The 15,985-nt window shown below is 37.2% G+C and overlaps 1 protein-coding gene across 7 annotated transcripts in view; it reads right to left on the bottom strand.

The window, feature by feature from the left end:
* Nucleotides 1–15,985, bottom strand: part of SDCCAG8 (SHH signaling and ciliogenesis regulator SDCCAG8) — a 114,014-nt gene that overhangs the window by 62,481 nt on the left and 35,548 nt on the right. For 6 of the 7 annotated variants that reach the window (XM_040553556.1, XM_040553557.1, XM_040553558.1 and 3 more), the window contains one exon: nucleotides 11,740–11,882. In XM_040553556.1, the coding sequence (XP_040409490.1) occupies nucleotides 11,740–11,882 (143 nt within the window). Of the gene's footprint in view, nucleotides 1–4,148; nucleotides 4,292–11,739; nucleotides 11,883–15,985 lie in introns of all 7 variants that reach the window. The other variant, XM_040553561.1, reaches the window with a different exon arrangement.

The raw sequence follows: 15,985 nt of genomic DNA, 5'->3' as shown, positions 1-15,985 counted from the left end.
CACAGTACTATGCCCCCCTTCTATAGAATATTCTTTCCACCTTTGCTCTTTGTCCTTCAAGCCACTTTCACAAATGGCTAAATGTTGAAATGTTTGCTTACCATAGAATATTTTTGCAGGCATTTACTTTGCACACATAGTTATGAAAATTATTTTCACTTTATTTAAAATAAAGGCGTACTTTGCTTGACTTATGGTGATTCCTGAATTTGGTATCAGCAGTCTCTTATGATGCGGTTTGATGACAGGTTTAAGCCAGTCTAAGGTGATGTTTCCAGTTTAAGGTCTCTCTTTTTATCCTCTGATAATTAGCATTCACACAACTTATGCTGCAAGAGAATATGATGCTTTTTCAATTTGAAAAAGAACCCCCTGATCATAAGGGTGCCTGTCTTCCAGTGCCAGCACAAGCAAGGGCCTAGAGATACGTGGCCAGGCAGAGCCACATGTCACAACGCTAGGGAATCTGAGTCTATGCTTCAGTAGCAGCACAGACTCAGACCACCTCAGAACAATTGTGAATCTGTACTCCCAAGTCTCAGCTTGCTAACATGATACAGTAAATTCAGTCTTCAAGCTCCTTCTATTGAATCAAAAAATGTTGCAGCTAAATGATGCAGAGATCTGATCTATTATGAACTCACTCTGCCAATTTCCATTTTTTCAAAAATGATTTGGGTATATTAATTTTGTACCAGCCAGCTTTATGCTGAATCAGGTATCATCTGTCCTACTGGAGCTAACATAAAGTCAGCATAGACACTGCATTGCACGCTCTGCCTAATTGAAAAGTGACTGTGTGCCCACACCTGATCCACATCAGATCAGCACAGCTGAATGATCCAGTAGATCACAGATGCACTCTGAATGCCTGCTGAACAGCCACCTCAAATTTTTCAGACATTCTGTTTGGGCAGACATGCAACTTCCAGTTTACGCTACCACACTAGCCGCAGGTCTGAGGCACTGAAGTTGTTAACTCTTCCAAACTACTGCTGAAGTTGAGAACTTAGGAAAAGTATTCTCTGCTTCCAAAGGACCAAGCCTCCCATGAACAGCCTGGGAAGAAGAACAACTTCACACAACAAAGCATTCCTCAGGAAGACAATCTGAAACAGAATATTTGATTTTGAGGGTATTTGATCTACGGCAAGTTGGACATCTCCCCCATCCTACAACAAGATACCACGTATTACAGCACACTGACAAAGTTGTGAACAAAAAGCAAGATCAATCAAATACTGTGCTAACATTACATTGTACCTGATGTTGATTTGCTTAGATTTTACAGAAACATCCCAATAAAAGACATGTTTATCTACCCGCATACCACAGGAGCTAGATATGAACAGGTGAGTCAAAAAATAAAAATCCAGCCTCGCGTGTCCTTTACTGGTTCTTTCCTAGTTTGGTTACCTACAGCATAATTTTGGTGTTACCTGATTGTAACATTATCTGTACATTAGTATTAGAAATAACAGACAAGCGGTATATTTATTAGCCAAGGGTGTTTTTTATTTTTATTTTTTGGTCAGTTTATAAAGCTCCCTTCTTTATGCTGTCAAGATTAAGGAGAAACATGTTTCAATAGCAACTTTAAAACTAAACTCACAAATTACTACCATTATGTTAAGCGCTAGATATCCCACTGTGCAGTTTTGCTTTGTGAATTTTTACCTTCTTCCATGCACACTTTTAGCCACTGATCGCACAGCCTTTCAGTGTTTTCTGCCTTTTCCTTTAAATAAACTGGCTCTGGCTCCTTCCATCTGGTTCCCCTTCCGTCAGCAACCCTGCACCTGTTCACACCTCCTCTCCTGTTGGATTCCACTGAACATTTCCTCCTCTGCCAGGGCTATTCTGGCACTCGCAACCTTTCTGTCATTCAATCCATCTGTCAGAAGTGAACTTTGTTTACCGCAAGCTTCTGCTTTCTTCTTCAAGAAGCAAAGCCCCTCAAGGTCATTGTCAAATGAACTGTCGGTGTGGATTTAAATCCACTTCTGCTAACCAGCAGAAGATGAAGTTCTTTACAGTTCTCTATTTGTGAAGATAGGTTTGGGGTACAAGAGAAATAATACAGAAGTAAAATAAGAGACTTTAATCATTTAACTCCAACAGCTAATATGTTTTAATTCACATACTTATACCTCCCTGCAAAGACTGGCAGAATCTCTCAGGACTTGCAGAGATATGCAAAAAAGTGGAAAAGGAAAAAATATGACAATAAAAATAACAAATGAAAGCTTTTGACTCACTTTAACACCATGCAACAAAGATATTGACTAAAAATGCAAAGATAAAATGGGAACAGCCAAGTAAGTTTACAGTAAAACCTAGATGCGGCCAACAGCATTCATTGTAAATTATTTTATCTGCAACAGTCTTTTTTCTTTTTTTTTTTTCCCCAAACTTACCTACAGATGTTTAAAATGCAACACTCTTTACGGAGAAAAAAATCCAGAATATTTTTTCCTGCTTTTAAGCCTTGTAAGCACACATATGCAACTCTTTGTTAAAATACTGCCCTACACATTGAGATGAATTGTAAAGATTCTTTGTCAGGGTTGAGACTAAATTCACATTGTTAACAGGATACATTATTTTTAGCAACTCCTGTGCCCCCATCTCTTTTCAGGAATAGATTCTGATAACCACCAACTCCTGAATTATTAACTAACCTCCTTGACAGTCTCATTCTTCTAAAAAAAAGAAATACCTTTCAATTTCACTTCATTTATCTTGGGCATCCTTTAAAAATAAATAAAAATAAAAATAAAATCTTTCACTAAGATTAACTATAGTACCAAAAATATAAATACATATTTTAAGTTTTAAAAGCAATTATAATGAACCACCCATTTTATTAGCCTACTACCACAAATGAATTAAAGTAAAGCTTTCTGGGAGCAAATCCAGGAGGTAATCCAATCTCATTAGCAGAAATGCAGTTATACTTATGTTAGGTCTGAATTTGACTCTAATAAAAATTGCATTGACATATACTACATAAGTTTAGCTGAATAATAACTTAATGCTGATACTACCCTTACATGGGAATTAGTCCCTGCATTCGCAAAGGAATGTTTTCTGATGTTATGATCTTCCACTGTAAACTACATGCAGGTCAACAAAAGCAGTGGAAATGGAAGAGGAACTTTGGAACAAACAGAATATACAGCTGTGTCCCATCTAACTACAAAAAAAAAAACACAAAACTTTTATTCTTTATTTTGATTTAAGCCCTGTAGAAGGTTTCTGAACAAGGAGCAACTAATCAAGAACAGTTGCTCCTGTTTCTGCAAAAGCTTAGTTTGATACTCAAATCACCAGGAACACAGGGGCAACCAATGGTAGCATGCTATTAAGCTTGCCAGGCTGCCAGCACAGACAGGGAAAGGAGGTCAGCTCTGTCGAGCAGCCGATGGCAGAAGCAGTGCTCATCTGCTCGCTCGGGACATGCTTCTCCCAGCTCACACTTCCCCCTGGCCAGCAACCGGCAGCAGGGCACCGGGCACAGGGGTGGCGAGAGCAGCCCGTCAGCCAAAGCTGGCATGCTCAGGTAATTCGCCTTCCTTTCTCCATCCATTTACAGAGATGACAACCTACAGGCTGATGTTCTTAAATGTCAAGTTGAACCAAATCCCTAATTAAGGACCCTTTGGGTTCTCTGTTGAAATCTTGTCTGGGCGAGGAGTAGAATCTTGCACAGGAGAAGAAACACAATCACTGTGACTGCATGAAGTAAATGACTTCCAGTATACTTTTGAAAGCACAAGGCAGCTTTTAAAATTAAGTTCACAATTACCATGCACTGATATAAAAAGTATATTTCAGCTTGTTGTAAAAACGAGCCTTCAGATGGTCTTGAGAGAAAAGTCCTAGAACTAGTCAAGAATAAGGATAAAAATCAGAAACATTTTTCCAGTAGCAAATTCAGGAAAAAATCCAGCAGCTTTGAATACGTGTCTGAAAGATTATTATGGTTTAAAAAAAGTAAAACAAAACAAAAAACAAAAATCATTATCCTGTTGTCATTAGTCACATAAATAGAAAGCCTAATTTGAATGAGATCAAAGTAAATATTTGGTACACACGCATAAACTTATTACTGTTACTGCTGAATAATAGCTGCTCAAAACAAAGACCTTATAAAGACGCTTGTTTTCTACAGCAGTTAGTCTCTTCTGTATTTCATCTGAATTCGCTGCTTGCTCCAAAGCGCTTTAAGTATTGTCGCCGCTCCTGAACCACACTCTCCATGCAGTAGCAATTTGGCTGCCTCAACAACCTGACGCGATGTATAAAAGATGAAATCATTAGAGAAATTTGATGTGACCAGTTGCAGTTAAATGCCACAGAGAAAAATTTTGATAAATCTAAGACTGAAATCTGAAAATGTATTATTGCTTCTTCCTGGAAAAAAATGTATTGTAGGACAATAAATTCAATTGTAAACCATGTTTCAATTCTTTACAAATGAAAAAAGATGATTTTTAATGATTTTCATATTCAAAATTAACAAATGATTTTGGATTTCTTCCTTATTCATTCACTTTATCTTTTTTCTTCCCTTTAAACTTCATCAATGGCCTTTAAATGTTTGTACAATGATCTTAAATATGTTTAAATGACTAAATAGAAAGATATTTAAATAATTGTGTATTATCTTGACACAAAGTTTATCAGCTTCAAAATTTCTAAGAGGCACTGCCAGAAGACGACAGAGCCGATTTATTTCAAATCATTCAGTATCAGTCTTCGTAAAGCAGCATATGGTCTTATCATGGCAGGTAAAATATTTTACCTTCTATAATAACGCAGAGCAGCTAATTTATCTACATGCTGTATAATGAGATAAACAATTTCAGCTGCACTATGTAAACCTGTAGGCAAGGAAGAAATATATCCCCCCCACATTACTGATTTTTCTGCCTGTACGTCCACATAATTGCTAACAATAGAGGTTATTCTTTCTTCTATCCTCTCCTTCGGTTACCTTAAGGCAAGACCTTCTTTTCAGTTGTGGAAATATTTGCAGTTTCTACAGCTGCAGGACAAAGAACTGAGACATTTTCAGAGTTGCTCAGGGAAAAAGGAATGGGAAAAAAAAAGCTTTGCAGGATTCTATTGCAAGTAAAGCAGAGTGAATGACAACTTTCAAAGCTACCACGATCATTTACTAATGTGCTGCTATACCAAATAAGTCTAATTTTTTTTGACAGCACCAAATTAGATTTATTGCAGAAACTGCTGCATAAATAGCATATGGCTATGTTATACCACCTATTTCAAATCCCTGTAATGTTTCCTCCCCTCCCTGCTCAAAATGAATAATTGAGCCAAGTTATAAACCTTCTGCAAAAGAGAGAGACACAAGTTCAAAAGCAGATGCAGGAAATGTATGTTCCTTTGTTAATTGTCTAAGGAAGTATCCCACATCAAAATCAAATGCAACTGGGCAGTAATGAGTCAGGTCTCCTTTGTTACACTTCACGATTTCATTTTCCACCTCCTTGAGGAAATTTTGTTTTCATTTCTCTTTCAAGCTGACAGTCATCAACAGAGGGCATGACCTAGTAATCCTCTCTCACATGACCACCTCTTAACTCACACAAAAAATCCTATTGATCTTTACTTCTTACGCAAGTAAACTTATGCAAGTGACTCAAGATCAGAAGGCTCAGACCTCGACTCACTTCTCACAAGCTCTCATTTATGAAGAAGGAAGTGCCTCCTCCGAGCAAAAATAAAACATCAGAAAACTGATTTCATTCATTGAAGGGGCCCAGCCCTGCGGGACGATGCCGACTTACAGCTTTTACTCCATGTCAACAGGAGCAAAGTTCTCTCATCGGCTTGCAGGATCAGGCCCCAGATCCGTGTGCTTTTGCATTTCTGTAGATCTTCAAGTTCTACATTCAACGCACTGCCACAAGAAAACGCAAACCCACGCGCCCTTATATCCTATGACAGGACCAAGAGCAAAGACATTTCTGAGGGTAACAGGCGGCATGACACAGCAAGACAGGACTGGCCCAATGCTCAGGAGGCCGCAAGAGGAGCCCGGCAGCGAGCTCGCGCCTCCCTCCACCACCAGCGGCGTCAGGCCGCTCTGTCCGCCTCAGAAGTTTGCATGGCTTCTGCCCCAAAAAGACGTTGCAAGGTCTTCTCTCAGACCAACGAGCACACCACTGCACACATCGCGGAAAGCTGCGGCTACCCCGCCGCTTGCCTCTCGGTGGTCAGTCCTCCCAGCTGCCCTATCTGTTACTGTCTGATTAGTTCTGCTAAGGAGCCCCTCCCCGGCCAGCTTTCCCCGCCATCTGTTCCACACGCGATGGCTGCCGCCCAGCAGCCTCGCGCTGCCCTCCTACCTGGCACCCGGCTCCCGGCCTTACCCCAAAGTGCTAACACAGGTTCTCGCTGCTGGCAGAGTCAGGATTTCATTACTACTACTTTGACAAGTGCAGGGTTGTTTGTAATTTCTCTTTTATCCTGATTTTGATTGTACAACCACCTCCCACTGATTCAGTTTGCTTCAGTTTTGTTGCTCACAGATTTTACTCTCCACATTAATCTCCCTCTGGCATGTTACTGCATCTGTTCCCTTTTTTATTATTAATTTTCAAATTCCCACCATTTTTGACAAAAAGGAGGTAATCTACACTCTGCTTCTGCCCATTTCATTTTCTTTAATTTGGAAGATAAGTATGAAAGCATGCCAAAGAAGTTAATTCTCCGTTAACAGTTTATTTTCTGGCATCCCGATGCCTTTGTATATGAAAAACAGATAGAAATAAATGTTGACTGAATCACAACAACACAGTCACAACCATCCCTAAATTTAATGAAAAGTAAACATATGAAGCAGAAACTAAAAAGTTTATTAGTTATCAGAGTTGTTTCACGTTATCACTCCTCCCTGCATTTTAAAATAATGGTTTTGTACAAAATTAGCACATACAAAAAAATTAGAAATCAATCACTGCTTACACTTCATTTCTGCTTCTCCCCTCTCTCCCCCCACAACACAAGTGTTATTGGTCCTTTCATCAGCCAACCAGTCTGGGAACATAAAACATATCTCAGTCATTTAATATTAGCAACAGCATTTCTTCAACTGTTATCTCATTTCCAGCATAGATGATGGACTCTTTCTAATGTGCTAAAATTCTTGGAAAAGGCACTGCAATAAGTGTGCTGCTGACTACCGTTTACTACTAGAAGAAAAAAAAAAAAAAAAAAAGGAAAAAAAAAGACCACAACATACCAGGTACTCTGCAACTACCTAGAGGACTATGTATAACTAACTCCAATAAATCAAGAAGCCAGTTTGTATTTTATAATTTCACAGTGTAGTTTAAATAGGGCATTTAATGTATGAGGTAACACTGCAATTCTAACAAGGAACGCTGGTGACGTCATGAAGCACAACAGCAAAGCTTCAGTGACTAAATAATGCCACAGGAACCTGGAGGTGGAATGATAGATCTACATGCTTTATTTTATTATACATATATTATTGTTAGTGTTAATGGAGCCATTGAAACAAGCAAGAGGCTGCTAGAAGGACCTGTGCATAGTAGGAACTGCTAACAAACACTGTACTCACCAAATACCACTGTGTCAGATATACTGCTTTCTAGACAACATATCATTTGTACAGATGGGGGAGAAAAGATATATCACATAATTGGAAAGATCAAGAACTACAGCACCCCTTTGTCCTCACTGTAATATTAACTTTTATCCTTCAAGGGAGTGACACAGGCATTCAGGTTAGTCTGAACGGTTCCATGTTAGTGAACATGGAAACATAGGTTGTTACACAAGTTAGTAATTTTTCCCCACCGACAAGTTGACAATCAACAGTGTTTGTAACATTTCATATAAGTAAACAATAATAATAAAAAAAATAAAAAACTGCTTCAATTCCATCTCCCAACAAATTTTAGATGACATTTCAGTCAAATATATCTCAAGTCCTCTACCTACCTCCATCCCTGAGAAAACACATGACACAGAAAAAGTTCAATTCTGAAATTCATCGATTCTCCCACTTCTTAAGATTTAAGTGTTCTGGCATATAAAAACAGGAACTACATCTGACTTAAACTGAAACAAGTAACAACTTCAGATTTGTTTTGTAACAAAAAGAGGAAAGATTTTTAATGACAATTTCATTACAGTAGAATAGTGAAAATTTTTATTAAATTAGATGACGTGCTAAAAACTGGGCAAACTGTTAATATCTTGTATCTTTTATGTGATCTTTTCCACTAGCATACTGACATGACTTTTAACAATTATTCTCATGATCCAAGAAAAATTGACCTGTATGTTTTCTACTCTCTGAAGAATAGATTCAGATAAGCGTCATTAGCAATACCCAACCTTGCTAAAGTAAGACTAATTTACAATTGACTTCAGAAGTAATTTTTTAAGATTCTTTTACTACAGTAACTAATATAAATAAACACAAAAGGGAAATTAGGGTTAAAAACCAAAAAGAAAAAAAACAAGAACTACACGAGCATGGTCAGCTTCATAGCATGGTGACATCTGCAAAGTTAAATGACTGACAACCTTAACTACACTGCAAAAGTTCTGTATTTTCCCAGTCATTTGAAAACATACAAATTAGAATTACTAACTAGATTCAATATCAGAAATGCATGTTAATAGCAAAGATTTCTGAGCAACATATTGCTCCAGAAACAAAGGTGACAGGAAAAGGCAAATTTAAACTCTGTGGCAATGGTTTAGAATAGCTAATTGTAACCTTTTTCTTGATTTTTTAACAAGTACATTTTGTTAGCTTAGAAGCTGTTTAGTTGGTAATCAATCAACGGTGTTTGAAAACTAGGATACAACAGAAGTGGGACTCCTGAAGAAGAGCACAATTTCGCAGAGCACTTTCTTTTATCATTACGACAGACTGCATACTCTTTCTCATTTAATCCATTCATATAATCTTTACCGTCCAATGCTCGTATACTAAAATCTAAAGCTCTTGTACTCATTTTATTATTTTATTTACAATATCCAAGCTTAGAGTCGGTGGATTAGTAAAGAGCTTTTCTCGTTAGTAATACCTGAAGTCATACAAAGCAAAAAACTCAAACTCCACAGCTACCTCTAATTTTTGCCAGAACAACAAAGAGGGTTCATGCAAGGCAACAGAAAAACTATCCATGACAGTGTACCAGCAGTACAGGCCTCCCTTAAGTCCATCTTTGAAAGAAGACTTGCAGTTGACCAGCTGGTTCTGTCCTGAAAATAGGGAAATCAGCAAGATGAGGCCAAGGCCAGAATACCCAAGAGATGCATTGAATCAGTGCAATTTCTGCAGCAATCTCCCACAGGCAGGACTCTAGAGCTTAAAATCTGTTCTCCTTGGCAAGTATTGCAGTGAATGGTTCTGTAAACCCCATAGGACTGCTATTACCACTACCCTTCAAGTGAGTATTTTCACTGGCACAGCTGCCATTTTAGGTGAAGGGAATAAAGAATGAAGGAGGACTGACTGTAAGTGAATACAGTTCACATGCAACAACCATGGATGTACCACCATTAAAAACATACTGGCTTTAAAATGCAAAACCGTAATGCCATTGGACATTTAACTCTTGAACCTTCACTAATACAGAAAGCTTGCTCTAGCAGAAGTGATCCAAGAAGAAGAGAATACAGGCTGAGCAAAAGTTTAATTTCAGTAGGGGATCTTTTCCTCTGTGACTCAAGAAAAACAGAAGACAAAGTGAGAATACCTAACCCTAACCTACCAATATAGGTACACAGGGACCACTGATGACAGTACAGAAGCAATGAATATCTCATCCTTCCCCCCCCCCCCCCACCACCTGTGACAGCAACATCACCTAATATATTCCTGGGAAGCAGATGCACTTCAAAGATAAGGAGGATACAAAAACCTAGGAAGTATTCTAGAATTTGAGTAATATCAAGGTAAAGGATTTGAACCTATTTCCCATGCTTTAATGTATACATTTTTCTGATAATTATATGTCATTATAGAAAATATTTTAATGCCTGAAAAGTATACTCATAAGGAAAGGCCATAGTATGAACACAAAGTATAAAAAATAAAGATTAGGACATTCCAGAAGAGAGGCCATGATAGGTCAGACAAAGAAGCTGTGCTAATTCAATGTCTGTCTCAAACAGCAGATAAAAGCAGATGTCTATTAAATACTCTAAGAACTGGGCCAGCACAGGGCATTACTTGCCCAAAATACCGTTCCCAGCCTCCAGTGATGTGTAGCTCACAAACTACCTGAGTCAAAAATTGTACACTGAAAAGCTACCTGAATCATCAGTATGCTCGTTACCCAGCTGTAGGTGCCACACTATGTAGAAGTAGTCAATAATGCTCATTTTAACAAGTCAAAGATTTTCACAAAAATATATTAGCTAGTCAGATTTCCGCTAAGATATCCAGAGTTTTACTGCATATAATCAGCCTTTTGCTAAAAGGAGCGTGGTAAGCCATTTGGTTAACTATCACAACAAATCATTATTAATAAAGTTCTGCTAAATCCAAACTTTAGATATCTTAACAACTCACCCAAAACTTTTTTCAAGTTCATTAACCTCTAGCATATTTTTTTCTCTAAATACAGGCTGTTAGAGTGGTACTTTCTTCCATCTGTTAAACTACCGTGCTCTGAATTACACAGAAATGTAGCTGAATAAAAAACTGATTCATTGAATCTAATAGTTTGGATGAGGCTATTTTCTTTCCATTTACTCAATGGCAGAATTCTCACAAGGACCAAAGAGTCTACAAGACTTTGATAAACATGCAGACATTCTGTTAAGTGATAAAAATCTGAGTTTTTTTTTCCCCCCTCCCAAGTAAAATTTAAACTCACTCAACTTTTTGCTCAAGGACTGAGTAAAAGTCCTTGTTTCTGGATATTCACTCTTTGGGGAGGGAGGGAAGTGGGTTAGAAAAAACACACATACAACCAAAACCTTGTAACAGTAAGACAATAATGCTGTGTGGTAAAAATTCCTGCAGTTACCAAAACTCAAGCTGGAATGAATCATTGGCACATTAATCTTCTGTTGGTTTCTAGAAATGTATACCAAGTAATACAGTAAGTGGTTTCGGGGGCTAAAGCAAAAGATGGAAAAAGCTCTTGGAAAGTCACTAGTCACACAATGCTTGCATTGTATCACATTTCCACTGAGCAAGTAACTTAAACACCCTCTTCATGCACTTGAGTTTACTCCCTATGTGCAGAGAGTTATATTACCTTTTGATTGTTCAACCTTCAATGAAGCTTAGCATGATTACGTACATTTATATGTTCCTGGTCACTCTGCTGCAGAAACTTCATGTTATTAATCTGCAAATTCCTACGCCTAAGGGTGTTGCTGTACACTACAGTCTCAAATGACATTTTAAAGTATCTTTGTCCAATCAAACACAGCAACAACAAAAGAACGTCTTCCCGGCTCTTCTTTCCTGCCCAAAAGTATGGTACCTCATCACCGGAGCTGAACTCCGCCTTTTCTACACACTAGTAATTCACTTTCAACAATTATAGGTCATAACTCAGTCATTCAAATTTCCACTTTTAATATGACTGAGGGCTGCCCATGCAGTCAATGGCAGCAACTATCTATATCAGCTGTGGGGAAGCCTGTGGCAAAAAAAAATTAGCAGAATGAAATTGGTACTACAGCATGTAATAGGATAAGGGGTACCTGGTGAGGTGCAGTTGGTGTTCAGATTTACTCAGCAGTTCTGTCAGTTTTAGGCACTCCTCTCTGGCTTCTGTCACATCCTGCTGGGCTTGTTCCAAACGCTGTTTGTTTCCATTCAGCTCTAATCCCAGTTTTTCTATTTTCTTAGAAAAATTTAGAACCAAAGAAAGTATATTTAAGAAATGCATGGAAAAACATTTTAAAACTATAAAACTTAATGTGATCACAGCTCATGAAAAAGAACGCGGTTTTGTTTTAGAACAAAAGAAATTTGTTGAGAAAATCTGCAAAACAAGTAAATTGAAGTATTTGACGTTACGTTCTTATGGAAAGCCAAAATGCATATCACATTTAAATATATTAATACACAATCAACGCAATTGTCTTCATGGCTTAAGAGATATACACATAAAATCATTTTCCGGTATCCTCATGTGAACCTTCCATATTTGTGTCCAGAATTCACCGGGTTGAAAAGACAGAAAGCAGAACAGTGGCCATCTTCAGAAGCTGCTGTGTAGAGGATAGCTCGTGTTCACTTAATTTCCTTATCTATGACGTAAGCAACAATGCAAGGGAATCAAGCTTTTGTCATATTCTCCTAATACTATGCAAGAGAATAAGGTCGTTTTGATTTTAGCTTTACTAAAAATAAGTAATTAGTGACTGAATCTTAAACACATCAGCCACTATTAATCCTGTAACATTCCTTACATCGTTAGTCCTTACAAGTCAACTAAACCAAGTAAGTAAATCTAACTTTGTTAATGAGTATATTAATTTATTCTACATACAACGATCGGCAAACTTACATGACCATATCCAGATTCCAGTGAAGCATACTGGACTTACTACCTCTAACTGAATCATATTGTCAGCAACTTAAACATTTTTCATACATATTCTCAGAAGGAATACATTTTGCTCTAAGTCCATGTATAGCATACAAGTACCCGTATGAATATATTTGTAATGTAATACTATCCTTCGTCCTAAGGACGCTTTTAAGGAGGGCAATGTAGTACAGAATAAGCTAACAATGTAAATTTTTTTCATGTAACTATTCTGCAGTAACTCCATACATAAATATTTATTCATCGTTGGGACTAGAGGGAACTTGCATGTTGTTCAGTCAGCTAAACTGTGAAAGGTCGTTTGTAGCTCAGAATAAAATTGTTCATGTAAGGAGTTAGTGCTGAATAGCTATTATATTTTAAATTCATACCATAACCTATTTTGTGAGAGCTTCCTCATGTAGACAAGCCTTAATATCTTCTTCAGTTAATGAAATTATTCATTCAAACATCCTACAAGAACAAATGAATGCAATTCGGTGCCAATATTTGCACTTGAAGCACCTTCATAATAATCTTGTCTCTGTTCCTCCCAAGAAATGTTAACCTAAATCACTTGTAGTATGTCATGATGTTGCAAACACAATTTCTTCATCCAGAAAAAGGTTTCACGACGTTCTTTTTTTTTCTTATTTAATATTTTTAATTTTTGTAATTACTTAACTGAACACTTTTTCCCCTAAGAGCACTCAACAAAGGCTTATGAAGAAAATTTTGATTAGAATTTGAATGTCACCTTGCTCTATTACACAGACCACCTAACAAATTAAATTGGTAATTCCAAGTTTGAATACAAAGATAGTGAAACTATTTGCAAGATCATTAGTACTCTTCACCTCTAAAGAATGTAACAACCTGTTACACTGTCAGAGTATTTTAAAACCAGGTATGCAAAGGTATTCAGCTACATATGCTTTCTCTTTTCACTTATTTCTAGAGACTTCTGCTTACTTAAAATAGAACAACAGAAATCTCAGTGGGTTCTCTGTACTCTATTCTTCTCAACAGCAGCAGTTCATTAGCATTATTTCTCCATTCATAGTAAGCTGGGACATGTGTTCTTCCCCATATTTACAAGTTAAAGATAGGGACAGTCTGCAACACTCTTAAAATTTCCTTTAAGAATACACCTATTCAACACACCTTTCAAAAAACAAAGCCATGAATTAGCTAAAAGTATCAACTAAGTATTTGAAAAAGCACAACTACAGCTGAGAACATAAATACACTCTACAATCACTCTGTCAGGGAAAAGCTTCAGTGAACAGATGGGCTTTACACCATTCCCTCGAGTTAAACAGGCTCAGTCAGGTTTTGACACAGACCTACAGAAGGAAGTAAATTCCAAGCACAAGAACCTCTGGTGAAAATGTTCTGCCTCCATCAGCCAGATGTTTACCCTGCAAGGTTTGAACTCAAAAATGCATCCACAGATTTCAGCTGTCATGAAAGTGTAGAATTAAAGAAACAAATTCTCAATCAATGACTCCCTAACAGGATCTTTGCATACAGACACAAATAAATATATCTTAAAATAACAGGATTTAGAGGTCATAGCAATGCGAGTGGTAAGGAAAGTAGGAATTCTAACCAAGAATTCTGGCAACGACTATAGCAGAAATAGCAGACAACCTCACAAGAAAAGGATGGGAGAGAACTGTCACCCAAGAAGACATGCTAACAAGCATCTCAGAAACCAGAGGTATCTAATCCAGACATACTTCAGGGATACCAGCTAAACTATTTTTCAGATACCAGAAGCAGTTCATTAGAAATAGTAACCTTGTAGAAGCCAAACATCACCATGCTGAAAACTCACAGCCAAAGCTCTGAATGCTACTTGTTACTTTGGTTTAGTAACTCAGACAATGGTTTGAAACATACAAAGCCTCTGAACTTGAGACATGTTCATACAACCAAAACAAAACCCTTCCTTCTACTACACACAACCTTAGGCTCAAAAATGTATACACTCTGTCCTGAAATATGTCAAGTCAGGCTCATCACAATATAATCAGAATTCAAAATATAGAAAAATTCAATAACCACCAACTTCTTCACTGTTCCTGCAGGGAACCTTCTCAGAGAGCGTCCTTCCAAAACTACTCAGACTCAAACTAGTTTTTGTGTTACTTTTAGTTCTTAGTTCTTCTCCTGGGAAGCTGCAAGCAGTTCTGTAGCTGCTATCTGGGCCTCAGCGTAATTGTAGGGAGAAACAGAAACAAACCACCAACTAAAGGATTTTGATGACAACTCCGCTTCTCATGCAGCGTTAATTTGATCCCTCAGTGCCTATCACTTGTGATGCAGCTTTTTACAACATGATCAGATAGTATTTCTTTGAGATACTTAACTTTTCAATGTATGTGAGAGACAAGAGATGGAGCACAGAACTGAAAAAAGACAGATGACAATCTTGCGTTTAAGAAAATCTGAAACAGATTTTCAGTATAACAAGGAACAGAATTATCATAATGTATATGTACAACAAGCCTACATTAAGGTTGGAACAGGCAACTTCTGGTGCTTAACTCCCCAACTTTAATATTCTTATTACTTCTGCACATAATTTAAAAAGTATTATTTAATCTGTCTTGCACTGCAGCTGCCTAACTCCCATGAGTATCAGCAGGCACTTCTGCCTTTGAAAGATGGCAGCCTAAACCTTATTCTATAGAACTCTTCTTTTTTTTTCCCCAGTATTACCACCAAACATGATTCATATTTGAAGTTCTACAGTTTGAAGCATATAGTGCCTTCTATAGTTTCTTGAAACTCTTAGAAGAAGTATTTCACTTCTCATTCATCAGTTCATGACGAGTTTACAAATAGCCTTCTGATTTTCACAATGCGTTTTTAGGTGAGCACAATGGAGATGCTCATTCAGTGAAATAAATGCAACTTACTGGAAAATGCATAGTAGCCCTCAAATACTGGATCAACCTTCATATACCCTCTTCATGAATTATCTGAAATTATCTTCACCTAACAATGCTTATGTATGTTGTAAAAACGTGCTGTTTAATTAACTAGACATTTCTTTATCTCTACAAAATCTGATAAAATGAAATAATAAAGTAATTTCATTCAAAACAAGCTAAATTAAAGATTAAAATAATTGCCTAATTCTTTTCATACTGATGCTGATTCTATTGTATGCAGAAAAATGGAACTTTAAATTCCAAACTAGCAGATGTTTTTCATAGAATTTTAAATAGCAGCAAAGCTGACAGAAAAGACAAATGCTTTTTTTTTTTTTAAACAAATGAGAATGATTAAGCAGTGATAAAAAACTCACACTCTGAATTAAACGCAAAAACAACTCTAGAAGCCTTTTAACAAATCAAAAATATGCTAAAATCAAATGACTTAATAAGTGATTTATGACATTC

Source organism: Cygnus olor, chromosome 3 (assembly GCF_009769625.2).
Source record: "Cygnus olor isolate bCygOlo1 chromosome 3, bCygOlo1.pri.v2, whole genome shotgun sequence".
Taxonomy (NCBI): Eukaryota; Metazoa; Chordata; class Aves; order Anseriformes; family Anatidae; genus Cygnus; species Cygnus olor.
Note: the sequence above shows the minus strand (reverse complement) of the source record. Positions and strands in the feature narration are given on the sequence as shown.